Source organism: Tauraco erythrolophus, chromosome 12, assembly GCF_009769465.1.
Source record: "Tauraco erythrolophus isolate bTauEry1 chromosome 12, bTauEry1.pri, whole genome shotgun sequence".
In the NCBI taxonomy this organism is placed as follows: Eukaryota; Metazoa; Chordata; class Aves; order Musophagiformes; family Musophagidae; genus Tauraco; species Tauraco erythrolophus.
This window is the reverse complement of record NC_141476.1, coordinates 19,531,937-19,546,490: the sequence shown is the minus strand read 5'-3', so window position 1 is coordinate 19,546,490 and position 14,554 is coordinate 19,531,937. Positions and strand designations below refer to the sequence as shown.

Below are 14,554 nucleotides of genomic sequence, written 5' to 3'. Positions count from 1 at the left end.
CTTGTAGAGTCAAAGAGGGAAAGGGATAAAGCTCTTTCTCGGTTCAGCAGACTCTGAAGAGCACCATGACGATGATAGTGTGATGAAAATCACGTCCTTCCCAGCCCACGGGAGTCCTGGGGAGAAAAAAAAAACGCTTCTAGACTGTTGTCTCCTTTATCTGAAAAGCCAATTGTGCTTTGGGTTCTGGAAACCCAGGCAGCCGGTGTCAAAGAGGCTGTAAGTCGCCCAGTGGCACTGTCCCCTCTCTGCCAACAGCATCCCCCACATTTCGAGCAGCAACGGGCTGCGTGGTCACAAACCAGAGGTGCCGTTGGGAAGTGGCAAGTCTCTGACTGATCGTCAAAGGCTTTGTAGTCACCTCCTTGGGCACTAGAAAGCAGAAATAAATATGAAACGGAGGAATGATGTGGGCGAAGCATCATTTCCTTACGGTGGACCTAGCTGAGCAGAAGCACAAGGTGAAACAGGAGGAAGCCCAGGGAAAAATGGCTATAAACCAAAATGCTTCTACGTGATTTTGCAAAGCCCTGCACTAAATCTGAGGTTTGATACGTCACTGATCTATAAAAGGCAAGCAAACGTTGCAGAGGAGCCTTTGAGGTCAATGAAGACAAAAGAACCAAGGGTGGTGAGCGGCTTGGAGACCCTCTACCGCTACCTGGGCAGAGGGGATGGGCAGCCTGAGAGTAGGAATCAGCGTGGCTGCGGGCAGAGTACCTCACAGTGAAGGGGAAACTCAGCCACCCACCCTCTTTGCAGCCCTCTGGATTGAGGACTGAGGCGTGAGTGTCGTACCCCAGTTATGGGGTGGTTCTGCTCCATGCAGCCACGTTCAGAAACAGCAAACAGGGCTGGGATGGAGAAAACCAGCAGATACGAGAGGAAACGCAGAGGCTTTTCTGCTGCCTTTGTGTTCCTTGAGGGTTCAGTCCTGGTTCGATCCTGTGTGCAAGTCTCTTGGCACCGTTGCCGCAGGGTGCTGTAGGACTGGGAGGTGCAGCGGGGACAAGTGAAGCCCTGTAGGGATCTCTTCCCCATGGTTGCCCAAAAACCAGGGAGGTGCTACAGGTTAACATCAGCTGGCCCAGAGCAGAGTGATGGGAAGCGTCTGTGTCCAGGTGCATGAGTAAGAGAATGGTCTGTGGAACAGAAAGGAGAATTCAAACCTTCTTGGGGTCTCTACGCTCCCGTGGGAGATGATTGCCATGGGTAGTGTTGCTGCAGGAGGTGACTGAAGAGATTTAAGGGATCCCCCATGTAACCAGGCTCTCCAGAGCAGACTTGTTTTCTATGAATTCAAGTGGAGACAGCTTTCCACTTTCCTTTTTCCCTTCCTCTCAGTGCAGCAAGCAGGATAGCAGGATGGGCTTTTTTCCTTCCTCAGAAGCACTCTGCTCAGGCAGTGCTGGAAGCAGGTAGAAATCTCTTCCAGATCCCATTTGGCATCTCCCAGGTTACCAGAAATCATTAACAGAGTGACATTACACAACCCACATTGGCTCGTAGGAACTTCTCTGTGCGAATTGCCTCGGACACTAGCGCTTACCCCGACTGCTTCCCTGTGAGGAGGGTCTGCCCCAAAGGATGAGGACAGGGGCAGGACCCTTGGTGACTTCCTTGGCTTGGCTGTGATTTTTCTGGTGCCTCTAACCCAGTGAGCCGACACTGTACCAGGCACTTGGTTGGAAGGTGCTGCAAGCTTTGCCCTGGGACAGAGAGAACGGGTTCATCTGGGGCTGAACAAGGGAGGTCCCATTTATGGGGTGAAAATGTTCCGGTGGGGAAGGGTGGGAGTAAGGAGAGCTGAGGTCCTGCCAGCTCATCCAGCCGCGTTATCAGGATGCAGTTGGATGCCTCAGCTGCTCCATGCCCAGCACAGGACACTCAACTAGGCATCAAGTCCTCTTTCTATGGCCTCCTGGCACCGAAAAAAGCCATTAAGCACAAGGAAAGGGAACGTTGCCCAGGCTGGGATGTGATGAGACAATTGATATCTCATATGCCTTAGTCTCTGGACAGGGCAGGCTCTGCTTTTGAAAGAGAAGAAATGCATTTGTCCTCCTCAGGTCCGGCAGGACGACTGGTGCTGCTCACGGTGAACCAAAGCTTCAGTGCCCACCTCGTCCGGGCTTACTGATCTTTGGAAAGTCTCCACGGGTCACTTACCACAGCTCCCGAATGTTTGCTGGAGGGTGGAAAGGGAAACCTTGCGCTGATAACCAGAATGGCTCGGCTCCCTCGCGGCATGTAACAACCCTTGGGAACGGGCCAAGGAGCATCAGTGCTGGGCACAGATGGGGGGCCTGGTAGCTCGAACTGGTGGCCCTCAGCAGCTGGGCAGCACCTTTGTTGCGGGGGGGCGGATGTCAGCGCCTGGCGGGGCCGAGGCGGCAGGGATGCCTGTGTGCTGCCTGGATGCCAGGCCCTGGTGACTGAGCCTTGGTTTTGCAGGGGGGAGAGGGGGGGCAGAATCTGGCAGGCTGAGCCAGGAGTTGGGCTGAATCGTTGGATCCGCGCCAGAGACCGTGGCTGCCTTCAGCCGGTATTGTACACACCCACACCCCCGCCATTTCTCTGCGGAATAATTGAGCAAGTTTTCTAGTAAGCCTCCTTTGGAAGTGAGCTGATGGAGTAGCGTTGGCCAGAGCTTGTATAAGGATCCTGGCGAGAGCGAGTGGCAGAAGGGGCAAGGCCCGACGGTGAGGCTGTTGGTCCCCTGCGTGCAAGGGCACGTTGTAATTAGGACTGGGCGTACATTTTGGAAAAGGCTTTGTGGAAAGCAAGTGGCTGTCTCGGGGTGGGAATGAGCCATGTTGTGCTGGGGCTCAGCCGCTGCTCTGCTCCTCGGGCTTCCCCCACGCCCGGTGGACACCAGCCTCTTGGAAGCAAGGGGAGCGAGGCTGGGCAGTGCCGATGCTTGTAGTGTGAGTCTGGAGGGTTGAGGCATGGGCACAGAGCCAGCCAACCTGTCTGTGGCACAACTGTACAAGAAAAGACCTAAGCAGCCTTCAGGGTGCATCTCCCAGGGTTTTCTGCCCAAAAAACGGAGAGGGCAGAGGGAAGAGCACTGTGGTCACCAGGAACGTGGTGCTACCAGCCAGCAGAGCACAGGATGTGGATTGTGGGCCAGAAACAACCACACCATGCCAGTGGGATGCTGAGCACAAGCCAGGGGGACCTGCCAGGAGGAGCGGCACTGGGCTGATGTGATGTTGGGGTGGTTCTGGCTGGATCTCCGCACTTTTCTGCTTTTCACAGTACAGATAGGTGCAGAGGGATGGACTGGCAGGAGGGAGAAGACAGAGAGGTTCCCTGGGAAGAAGTAACACATTGGGGAGCAGGAAGGTGAGGAGGCACAAGGTGAGGTGGGGGAGGCAGGCTGAGAAAACTCTGTTCAATTGCTAGATGGTTTGGAGTCACCTCCACTGGAAAAGTCACAGAAGATTCCAGGCTGCGGGTTACTAAGCTCAGCCTGGCCACCCGCCTGCGTGCTCAAGCCCTGCCGGGCTGAGGACTTGGCTGGTACCCGCTGGATGTGGTAGTTCTCTGCAGTCCCATGGGACACTGTGATCACTGACCACTTAAACACTAATGCTCCTTCGACATGAGCGAGCTGTGGTGGAAGGAGGTGCAGGAGTAGACATTTCATGGACCACTCAGTCTAAAGGAGTGGTCCTTGCCCTAAAAACTCAGAAAATGAGTGGTACGTGAGTCTCGCGGTATGTAACGTGTCGGGGTGAGCATGAGCCAGAGCGCGGAGGCGTGACTAGCTCAGACGTAGGTTCCGGAATTAAAAAAGGAGTCTGGCCTTACTGATCCTACAGGTTTTACAAACGGCCAGCTCTGAACGCTGCGTCCTGAGCCGTGGGATTGCCAAGGCTGGGATCTCCGTCCCCTCAGGGCTGCCGGGCACACACTGGGGGCCAGGAGCTTTTTGGAAAACCATGAGCACTGTAAGGAAAGGATCCGTGTCCAACCGCGTCCGTCATGTGTCCAGCCCCGGTGGCTGGACTGCTGTTCAGCATGCCCTGGCTGAGATGGGAAGTGCCAGGGGACACAGAGGTTGGCATTGGAGGTTGGTCCCCAAAGCTGGTCCTTCATCCTTCGTCCCTGCGTGCCGGGGACGCTGTGCTTTGAGCTGACCCGTTACTTTACCCTGCGGAGTCAAGGAGCGGGAGGCCAGTTTGGCGGCGAGCCGGGGCTGTAATGGTGGAGATGGCTGCTGAGAGAGGACGGCGCATTCCTCGGGGACCATCCATTACATTTCCCACCTCCTGCCTATCAGGGAGGCTGTGCTCGTGGCACTGTTTTTTTCCTTGCTGAGATGATTCACCTTTCAGGCTGCTTAATGAACTGCTTCGACCTTGCTCGTAGGAGCGGCGATGTGGTGTGGGGCCCTTTCTGAGCATCAAAAAGGTGTGAAACGCAGCAGCAGGATTTTCCTGGGTAAAGGCAGCAGGGAGCCCTCGGGAGCAACGCTGGTGGGGACATAGCAGAGTTGCAGCCCGGCTAGAAGAGCTCTCCTTGGCTTCTCAAGGCTGGAACGTCCCCAGAGAGGCACTCAGGAGCTTTTCTTACAGTCCAGTTGGGCTGAGCTTTGCCCGAGCTTCAGTCATTAGCCTCAGCTTAGGATGCAGGTTTGCAGGAGCGCTAATGTCTGGGAAGCCGATGTTGGCACTGGGGAGGGGGAAGGAGACCTGCAAGGATGGTGACAGAAGAGCAGTGGGTGGGTAATGCCCACTCTGGGTGCTGGAGCCCAGAGGAGCACTTCACCTTTCCTCTTCAGAGGAAGATACAGTGCTTAGATGAAGCATGTACTCCGGCATGGGCTTGGCACTGTCTTGCCAGGTTCAGGCCGTGCTTAGATGAAGCATGTACTCCGGCATGGGCTTGGCACTGTCTTGCCAGGTTCAGGCCATGCTCAGGGCAGTGCCCTTGTTGGGCTTGGGGCAGTGCCCCTGTTGGGTTTGGACTTTGGCCCTCTCAGCTAGACCTCTTCTCTTCCCCAGCCATTCCCAGGGCAAATTCAAACCATCCTTCCCATGGGATCCGTGCCTGGGCACAAAGCCTGGGGATGGCATTGCCTGAGCTCCATCCTCGAGGGCCAGGGTGCCACTCACCTATCCATCCAACACCGAAGCACCGCACCACCCTCCCCAGCAGCACCCTGGCGCATCCGGCTCAGCATCCCATGCTCGTCAGGAGCACTGCGCTAACACGAGGCGACAGGGCCGGCAGTGGCGGGCGCACGGGGAGTGAGGGCACGGGCCGGCGGGGCCTGTCGCTGCGCATCCCGTCGCCTTCGCCAGCCGCCGAGCAGCAGCCGCGGGGTGTGCGGCAGCGGGGCACGTATCGCATGAAGCTGCGACAGGAAGGTCAGTGCCAGGCGGGGCGCTGGGCGGCTGCGGTTGTTTCAGGAGAGCTGCTCTCTCAAACGCTGTCCCCTCCTTGGGTGGCTGGGGGGATTTCTGACCAGCATTTTGGGCGCAGTTGACTTTTTTTTGCTGGGAAAAGTGCAGCTTGTTTCCCGGCTAAAAAAGTTGAAGGCCGGATGCTTCCCCTCCCACCAGTCACAGGGCTGCCAGCAGCTCTTGGGGCCGGGGCACACAGCCGTGGCGGGGCTGTGGGTTGGGGGAAAGGGCTGCAAAGGGCCCTGATTCCTGTTTTCGGCTGTGCTCCTGCCTGCGGGGTGGCCCTGGCACCCTCCATGCCGCAGGCAGCGTGTGCTCCAGCCACAGGGGCCAGTGGTGGCCGGCATATGTGGGGGACACCCTTATCCCTCTGTGCCAGGGGCAATCCAAGGCTGGGCGCTGGGGAGAGCGGTGCAGGTGTCCGGGGAGGTGGGTGGGCTCCATCTGCGATGGATGTCAGGACCTGGCCAAAGACCCACCCCGAGCAGGTCTCCCTAAGGTCCCTCTTCCCCATGGCGAAATCCTGCCTGTCCCTGTCGGGGTCTGGATGTGCCCATGTGTCAGTTGGTGCTGTTCCGTCCCCAGCTTCCAGCCATCACTGGAGACCTGCCCTCCCAGGGACAAGCCACTGGACACTTCTCTAGCACCATCCCAAGGCCACCAGCTCCATCTCGGCACATTTAACCCCCTCGCCAAGGCCAACCTGATGCCCTTTGATGGGAACAGAGGCTGTGAGCCCAGTGTGAATCACCCGGCTCTGTGTGCCGGGCCGGCGGGAATTCAGGGCTCCCTCAGACCCCCTGGAATGCCACCACTGCACCCGTGGGACACGGGGCAGCTCCGCACCACTGCTCTGCAAGGACAAGGAGACACCGAGCCCAGCATGAGCTTAAAAAAATAGGCATTTTTATTCCAATGTAACTAGAGAATTACGACCCAAGAGAGGAGAGGATTACTCACATTTATCGATAGGCTTATTAGATTACCGCCTAAATAGCTGTGCTTTAGCAGTGCATTTGTCCGCCTTAGGAGAAGCAGCAAAGGAGGGTGGTGGTGCATCTGAGACCTCACTGTCCTTGGTGGCACGGGGAGCTCTGAGCAATGCGGGCTGGGGCGCCGTTATCACGTCACCTAATCCTGCCTTGACTATTTACAGCTTCTCGGGAAGCGAAAGCTTGTAACGTTTGCTTGGCTGCATGGCTGGTCGGGCGCTGAGCTCTGTCCCTCCGGTGTGGCCACGTTTGGGGAGGGGGCACGTACCCACCTTGCAACAGGGTCACGCTCCCCCCGCTCCTGGTTGTGGCGTGCTGATGGGGACCAGCATGGGCTGTGAGAAGACAGTGGCACTGCCAACCCCAGGGTCCCTGGCATGAGCGAGGACAGTGCCCCACTCATCACAGCTGTTCCTTGGCCTGGAGGTTCATGGTGGTGGCACCAGGTTGGGGCTTATGTGCCTGGGGCCATGGCAGGCTGTGGGTTCTGGTGTCACCATTAGGGAGTTTGGCTGCCTGAAGGAAGCGGGAGTTTCTCAGGCGTGCTGGGTTCGTCAGTGTTACCCTTGTGCTAATGAGGCTGTTGCCAGTGGCTTACTCGAGGAGCTCTCACTGGGCACTGGCAGGCCCCCGGCCCAAAACCCACCAGGAGCTCATGGCTGAAGCAGTTGTGGGTGATGCCGATCACCTTGACAGGTCACGGTCAAGCCGGGAGTTCAGGGTGCCTGATAATCCTGCTTCTAGCAGCGATGGAGGAGAGCAGTTCTTGGGTGGCCTCGGCTCTCCTCCCAGCTCTGCCCGCTACGACACGATAGGGGTGTCCGAAAAGACGGAGCTGATGGACTCCGAGTCCGACTTGAGCTGCAGGACCTTGGGGTGCTTGACATCAGGGAAGTCCTCACCAAGGGCCAGGCGGATCTTGCCGTTCTGCGTCTCCCTGACGGGCTCGAGGAAGACCACGTGCTTGTTGGCGCTGACCTTGCGGTTTGGCCCGTCGGTGGCGGGGGGAGTGGTGCTGAGGATGGAGGACTGGGCGCTGCACTCCTGCGGAGGGCTGAGAGGAGCCGGCTTCTTGCAGCAGCTCAGGCAGCGGCAGGGTGTGAGGTACAAGTAAATGAGCACGAGCAGCAGGCTCACGATGCACCCCAGCAAGGTCGTGAGGCCAGTGCTGAAGGTCTCCCCATCTGGCTTGGGGTAGTGGACCGTCACGTTGACTTCGCACAGCCTGCTGAAGTTGTGCGGGCTGTTGATGGCCAAGCCCACGTAGACCCCCGAGTGCCAGGGCTTGGCCACCGCGATCCTCAGGCTGCCGTTGCGGTAGACCTCTAAGGAGCGGTTGCTGTTCCCCGGGTGTTTGATGGGCTCGTGATGAGGAGATATCCACATGTAGGAGGTGGCTGTGGCCGGCAGGCTGGTGTTGCAGGTGAGCAGGAGGGTCTGGTCCACCATCACGGGGAAGGGCACGGGGTGCACGTCTTCGGGGCCTGCTGAGCAGTTCTCAAACATGTGGTTGTATTTGAGGAACTTGATCAGGGACCGGGGCACATTGTCAGACACCTTGCAGGTGTGTTCCTCGAAGAAATCCTTCACAGAGCTGAAACCTCGCTGCTTCCAGCGCTGGAGCATCAGGTAGAGCGGGCAGCTGCACCTGATGGGGTTGTTGTGCAGGTACAAGCCGTTCCTGATGTTTTCGGGCAGAGCTGCCAGCTCCTCCACGGGGACGCTGCTCAGGCTGTTGGAGGAGAGGTCCAGCGTGCGGAGGCTGTAGCTGCCCAGCCCTTGCACGGAGCGGAAGGGGAAGGCGGTCAGGTTGTTCCAGCTCAGGTAGACTTTCCGCAGGCCACTGAGCTTGGCGAAGGCGTTGTCATCCACTCGCGTAATGCGGTTGTTGTAGAGCAGCAGCTCCTCCAAGCTCACCAGCGCGTCGAAGTAGTGCGTCTCGACGGCGCGCAGGTGGTTGGAGGACATGTCGAGGTGCCGCAGGTAGGAGGCATTGTGGAAAGCCTGCGGAGAAAGGTCCTTAATCTGGTTGTGGCTGATGTGGAGCGCCTCGAGGTGCGGGAGGGCGGCCAGCCAGCGGTCGTGGAGCTGGGTGAGGGCGTTGTGGCTGAGGTCCAGCGTGGTGGCGGTGGGTGGCAGCTCCCGGGGAACGCGCTGCAGGGTCTGCCGGCTGCAGCTGAGCAGGTCAGAGGTGCAGATGCAGGCGGCGGGGCAGCTGTGGGGCAGCGGGGCAGCGCGGGGAGCGTGCCCATGGGCGCACAGCTGGAGCAGCACCAGCAGCTTGACCACTCGGGGCCAGAGCGGCTCTGCGGCCGCCCGCGGGGCCATCGTGCCGGGCAGGAGCCTTTGTGCAGCCCGGCAGCGACAAGACGCGAGAGGAAAAAAACCGTGCCGCGGTCCTCCCCGGCCTCCCCCCGCTGCTGTTTTGGCAGGCGGCTCTTACCGACCATCCGCGGACGCCCCTTTGCACCCCGCAGAGGAGGCTCCCGATTCCAGCCGTGGGGCTTGGGAAGAGTTGAAGGGCGGCATCGCCCTGCCGCTCTCACGGGAGGCTGCCGCGGCCCCGCGCTCCGGCCGCCCGCGGGCTGCCCGGCACCCGGCTGCAGCCGGTGTCCGGCATCGGGCGCTGAGACGCTCCGGCTTTTCGGGCTGCGCGAACGCTTCGCCGCTTCCCGGAGCCGCACGTCCCTGGAGCGCCGAGTTCCTCACGGCTCAGCGCCGCCGTGGCCCATCCCGGTGCTCCGGCCGCCGGCTCCCTCCTCCCGGCCGGCATCTCCCGGGGAGCCGGGCTGGCTGCGGGGACGCGCTCCCGCTCCTGCCCCTATTTACGCGCTGGCGCGGGGGCCGGGCGGGATCCCATTGGCCCCGGCGCGGGGAGTGGTGGCCGCGGTGATGGCCGTGGCCGTGGCCCTCCCTTGCCCGTCCCGCGGGTGGGCAGGGCGACGCGCAGCCGGTTACGGGCGCTGCCCGGGTGCTTGTCCCCTCGGTTGTGGGGGGGGGTTGCTGCTCGAGGCCGCTTCACCGACCCTCCGACCTTACCGGTGCCAGCTGCCGTCCCCCTCCCGCTGGAGAACGGCCGCCTCAACCGGCTGCTCCGTGACTGCCTAGGCTCGGGGAGGGCGCTGGGATAAACCCGCCCCGTCGTCGCCTCTGGGAGCCCCTCGTGTCCGACCCTGCCCCCGGGCTGGGAGCGGGGATGGCGGTCACCGCCCCCCCCCCCGCCCCCTGCGGGAGCTGGCGGGGCTTCCCGGCACCCCCGGGCCGGCGGAGCCCCGTGGGGTCCCCAGGGCGGTGGGGGGGGGGTGGGATTGGGCTACCGGCGGAAAGGCGGTGGACAGACGGTGAAGGATGCGCAGGGATGTCCTTAGCCAGCGCCCGGGTGGGTTAGTGGGAAGCGGGAAGCCGGGCTGAGGGGGTCGGTTTCCATTAGGGCAGCAAAAAGCTCATTTGGCAGCTGCGGCTGCTGCGCGTCAAGGGGCGGTTAACCCCCTGCGCCCCGGCCCGGGCTTAGCCCGCACCCCTCCCCGGGCTTCTCCCTCACGGCACCGGTGCCTGATGGAGACGCGCGTTAAGGTGCCCTTGATCTGTCCCCGCTGATGCTGGAAGCCAGGGAGAGCCACGACTGCACCCTCCTGCCTTGCAGGGGTACCCGCTTGCCCTGGGGACACCTTGAGCCGTCCCCTTGGTGCAGGATGGGGCCACAGCCCCTGGCACGGTGCTGCTGCCTGGCAGCGCTCTGCGAGGGCCGCAGCCTCAGCCAGTGCTAATGCACCGTATCGATCCCCGGGCCTCTGAGCAGGGGGTGGCGGAGGAGGAGGAGGAGGAGGGCTGCTGCTCTTCAGCTGCATTTGAGCATGTTTCTGTAGCTTGATGCTGTCAGGAGTTGGGGTTCACAGCTGGGTGGGTTGTACCTGGGGCAGAGACCTGACTGTGTCCCTTTGCAGGGCCGAGCGTGCAACGGCGGTGCTGCTGGCAGACCCCTGCTTCCAGCTGCGCTCCATCCAGTACCTGCTGGGCCACGCCGAGCCCTCGGCCCTGGCGGCTGCTGCCCCAGCCACGGACAAGCGCCATTTCTCCCTGCAGACCTGTAAGTGTCGGCACTGCACTGGGAGCTGGGCTGTGCTCACCACCCAGCCACAGCTGGGATTGGGGGACACAGCTGCTGGCGTCTGTGTCCCTTGCAACATGTCCCAGCCCCCTTAGCCCTGGGAACAAGAGTCCATGGCTCCCCCCTGTCCCCCAGTAGTGGCACTTAGGACACAGCTGTTTCCAGCGCCCACTTTCGGCAGTAGTTTTGTCCCGTCACAGTACCCAATGTCCAGCTTGCTGTCCCCAGCATGGGGATCTCTGTCCCCAGCACTAGGCTCCCCATCCTGTCCAGTCCCCAAGGGCAGCTGCAGCCCCCCCGTGTATTGCCTAGCAGCCTCGGGGCAGCCCGAGGGTGACATTCACCCTACGCACACCCGCTTTGTCCCCACAGACACAGATTACATCAGTGCTGAGGAGCTGGCGAAGGTGGACAAGATGCTGAGCCACCTGAGCGAGGAGTCCAAGCAGGCGGCTGCCACGACGCTGGTGAGTCCCCCTCAGCACGGTCCCCATGGGGTAGCATCCCCGGCTCCTGGCACAGCTGCCATGGCACACTGGAGGGTTTGCTGGCATCACTAACCATCTCGTGCCCCTCCACAGCCCACCAGTGAGGAAGACCTGTGCCCCATCTGCTACGCACACCCCATCTCAGCCATCTTCAGACCCTGCTCCCACAAGTCGTGCAAGTGAGTAGCTCGCATGCGTGACCCCTCCAGGGCGACTGCCAACCCCCGGCCCTCCCATGGCATGCAGGGGCGGGGGGCTCACGCTCTTTCCTCCTCTGTCTCAGAGCCTGTATCAACCAGCACCTGATGAACAACAAGGACTGCTTCTTCTGCAAGGCCACCATCACAGGGGTGGACGACTTCACCAAGCCAGCCAGCTCGTAGCGCCCAGCCCCGCACCATGGGCTCCCCCAGCTGAGCGGGGCAGCCTCTCCCCACCGGCTTTTCCCCAGATGCTCGCCCTGCCCAGGGCCGTGGGGCCCTTGCCCACGGGGCCGGGACCCAGCGTGGGGCTGCAGCGTGGGGCAGGGGGCTGCAGGGAGGGAGAGGCCAGTGGGAGGACACCCGATGCCAGGCTCTAGGGCCAGCGTCCTCCTCACTCAGGGGCCACGGCAGCCCCTCTGCCCCGCGGGCCGTTCTCAGGGAGGGGAGCCCAAGGCCTCGGCTCCGTGGCAGCGCCGGGAACGCGCGGCAGCCCTGGAGCGGTGGGGTGCCTGGCTGGGCGTTCGGGCTGTTAACTTGCCCCTGGCTGGGGGCTGACTTCATGAAATGCAGCATTAAATTATTCTTCCTTATGTGGTGCCCTGAGACGCGGGGAGGAGAAGCCAGGTCAGCCCTGGCAAGTGACCCAGTGCTTGGGCTGTGCTCAGACGACAGTCGGCGGTAGATGGAAATATAAATTATTTAATCCAAGCAGAGCCGGGAGCGTAGGGCCCACCAGGGGCTCCTACATGATGATGCGCGGCTCCGGCACGGACTCAGCGATGGACTTGTGTGGCAGCACGTTGGCCCCATTGAGGTAAAGCTCGTCGTTGACGATGACATCCTCGCCCAGCACTGTCACGTTCTCCATGCGTACCTGCCCCAGAGAAGCCCCGTCACGCCTGCCCCGGCTCAGGGCTCCGTGCCGTGCTCCTGCCCGCAGGCGCTGGTGCATCCCTCCATCCCTTCGTCTGCAGCCTGAGGAGGTGGGAGGGCAAGAGCTGAGCCCCACTCCCCTGCGGGGGCACCCATGTCCTCACCCACTGCCCCACGGAGCAGCTCCAGCCCACGATGCAGGACTCCAGCCAGGAGTGGGAGCGGATGCGGGCCCCCTTCAGCACGGTGCAGCGTTTGATGCGCACCCCGTCCTCCACCACCACGCCGGCCCCGATCGTCACGTTGGGGCCGATGACACAGTTTGCCCCGATCTTGGCACTGGGGTCCTGGAAGGAAGAGGGGCTGCACCAGGGCCAGGAGGGCAGCCAGAGCTCTCAGCACAGCCCGCACCCCTTGGCCGGCATGGGGACAGGAAAGTACAGCTTGAGGACAACAGCAAGGACAGTGGTGGGAGGACATGCAGAGCCCATGACACGTGCCCGGGGCCAGCATGCTGGAGGCTGGCACTTACCACCAGCACGTTCCCTACGACACCGGGCCCCGAGTGCAGCTTCTCAGGGTGCTGAGCCCGCAGTGCCTGCAGGTACATGCACATGCCCGTCAGGAAGTCTTTTGGCTGCCCAATGTCCATCCAGAAGCCTGCAGGGACAGAGCCACGGTGACAGCCCCCAGCACAGGGGCAGCAGCACAAGACCCCCCCCCATGCTGCCTGCACCGTGCGTGGGGCCTTACCCTGCAGCTCCATGGCGTAGAGCTGCCCTTCCTGTGCCATGGCCGGGAAGATCTCCTTCTCGATGGAGGTGGGGCGCAGCTGCAAGGACCGGGCACAGGGCTGAGCGGGGAGCCCAGCGCCCCTAGACCAGCCCGGCCCGGCACCCTGGCCCTTACCTGGATGCGTTGCAGGATGCCAGGGCTGAAGATGTAGAGCCCAGCATTGATCTTGTTGGACACGAAGACACGCGGCTTCTCCACGAAGCGGCAGATGCGGCCGGTGTCAGCCTCGCACACCACCACGCCATACTTGGCCGGCTCCTCCACGCGGGTCACCACCAGCGAGCCCTCACCGCCGTGCTGCTGGTGGAAACGGGCCAGCGCCGCGAAGGGGAACTCGCAGATCACGTCGCTGTTGATGACAAAGAAGGGCTCCCCGCCCTCGGCCAGCAGGTCCCGTGCCAGTGCCAGCGGCCCCGCTGCCAGGCCGTGAGTGACGCCGCAGGGACGGGGTGAGCCCGGTGCCCGCATGCTCCTGGCCCCACCTGTGCCTGTCCTGGCGTCCCTGCTCCCCACTGGCCCTCCTCAGCCCCAAGTGCCCCTGGATCCTCACCCAACCCTGCTGTCCCTGATCCTTCCTGTGCCTGTCCTGATGTCCCTGCTCCCTCTCAATCTGCCCATGCCCGTCCTGGCATATCCCACCCAGTGTCCCCCAGCCCTGTCCCTCCATACCCACCCTGCTGTCCATGGTGCCCCCCTCCCAGTGGTCCCCAGTCCTACCCATCCATACCCACCCTGCTGCCCGTGGTGTCCCCCAGCCCGACCCATCCATACCCACCCTCCTGCCCATGGTGTCCCCCTCCCGGTGTCCCCAGTGTCCTCCAGCCCTGCCCATACATACCCACCCTCCTGCCCATGGTGTCCCCCGGCCCTCTCCACACCCATCCTCCTGCCCATGGTGTCCCCCTCCCCGCGCCTCCAGCCCTACCCCTACCCATCCCGGTGTGTCCCCCCGCCCCGAGCCCACCCCACACCCCCTCCGCCCCCCCCAGCGCCCTACCCGTGCCCAGCGGCTCCTTCTCGTGGGACAGGGAGATGCGGATGCCGAGCTGCGGGCACAGGGTGAGCGGCGGGTGCGGGGCGGGTTGCGGGGGGAGGCGAGGGCAGGCGGGGGACCCTTACCCGCTGCTCCTGCTCCCGCATGGCGGCCTCCAGCGCCTCCGACATGTAGCTCACCGCCAGCACGACGTGGCTGACGCCGGCCTGCGGGAGCGCGGGTCAGCCGGCGGCGGGGCGGCCCCCGCGCCCCCTCCCCGCTCCCGCCGCCGCCGCCCCCCACCTGCCGGAGGGCCTCCAGCTGGTGCAGCAGCACCGCCTTGTTGCAGAACTCCACCAGCGGCTTCGGCCGGCTCAGGGTCAGCGGCCGCAGCCGCGTCCCGAAGCCGCCCACCAGGATCAGCGCCCGCATCCCCCCGGCCCGGCCGCCCGGCTCCCGCGCCCGCGCCGACACGTCAGCGCCGCGCGCGCCTTCCGCGTCACCCGCCGCCCGACACGCCCCCCGGACCCGGATCCTACCGCCCGCCCCGGGTCCTAGCGCCCGCCGGCGCCCGCGCCTGCATGCGGGGGTAGAAAGAAGCGGAGAGCAGCTGCGGGGTGTGGGGGGTCCCGCTCGACTCCCGCCGCCCCGCGAGGTCCGGTCGCTGCCGCCGGTGCCCCACCGCACCCTGCCCGGGGTCTGTGCCCT

At 62.8% G+C, this 14,554-nt stretch overlaps 3 protein-coding genes across 7 annotated transcripts in view; 1 reads left to right on the top strand and 2 right to left on the bottom strand.

The window, feature by feature from the left end:
• Nucleotides 1-11,385, top strand: part of RNF123 (ring finger protein 123) — a 48,073-nt gene extending 36,688 nt beyond the window's left edge. For 3 of the 4 annotated variants that reach the window (XM_086618944.1, XM_086618942.1, XM_086618943.1), the window contains 4 exons: nt 10,351-10,493; nt 10,887-10,981; nt 11,096-11,181; nt 11,286-11,385. In XM_086618944.1, the coding sequence (XP_086475070.1) occupies nt 10,351-10,493; nt 10,887-10,981; nt 11,096-11,181; nt 11,286-11,385 (424 nt within the window). Of the gene's footprint in view, nt 1-10,350; nt 10,494-10,869; nt 10,982-11,095; nt 11,182-11,285 lie in introns of all 4 variants that reach the window. The other variant, XM_086618945.1, reaches the window with a different exon arrangement.
• Nucleotides 7,208-8,761, bottom strand: AMIGO3 (adhesion molecule with Ig like domain 3). The gene has a single exon (XM_009988510.2). It carries the CDS (start codon nt 8,732-8,734, stop codon nt 7,208-7,210), a length of 1,527 nt encoding a protein of 508 aa, XP_009986812.2. The 5' UTR covers nt 8,735-8,761.
• A 562-nt stretch (nt 11,386-11,947) lies between the features above and the next one.
• Nucleotides 11,948-14,278, bottom strand: GMPPB (GDP-mannose pyrophosphorylase B). 2 transcript variants are annotated; one of them, XM_086619015.1, is made up of 8 exons: nt 14,150-14,278; nt 13,993-14,073; nt 13,871-13,919; nt 12,988-13,289; nt 12,832-12,910; nt 12,611-12,738; nt 12,231-12,425; nt 11,948-12,148 (listed from the first exon to the last, which is right to left on the bottom strand). In XM_086619015.1, the coding sequence occupies exons 1-8, from the start codon at nt 14,276-14,278 to the stop codon at nt 11,948-11,950; spliced, it is 1,164 nt and encodes a 387-aa protein (XP_086475141.1). The 2 variants fall into 2 exon arrangements, with proteins under 2 accessions (XP_086475141.1, XP_086475142.1); XM_086619016.1 differs by having other exon boundaries at nt 11,948-12,079; nt 12,243-12,425.
• Nucleotides 14,279-14,554: the final 276 nt, after the last annotated feature.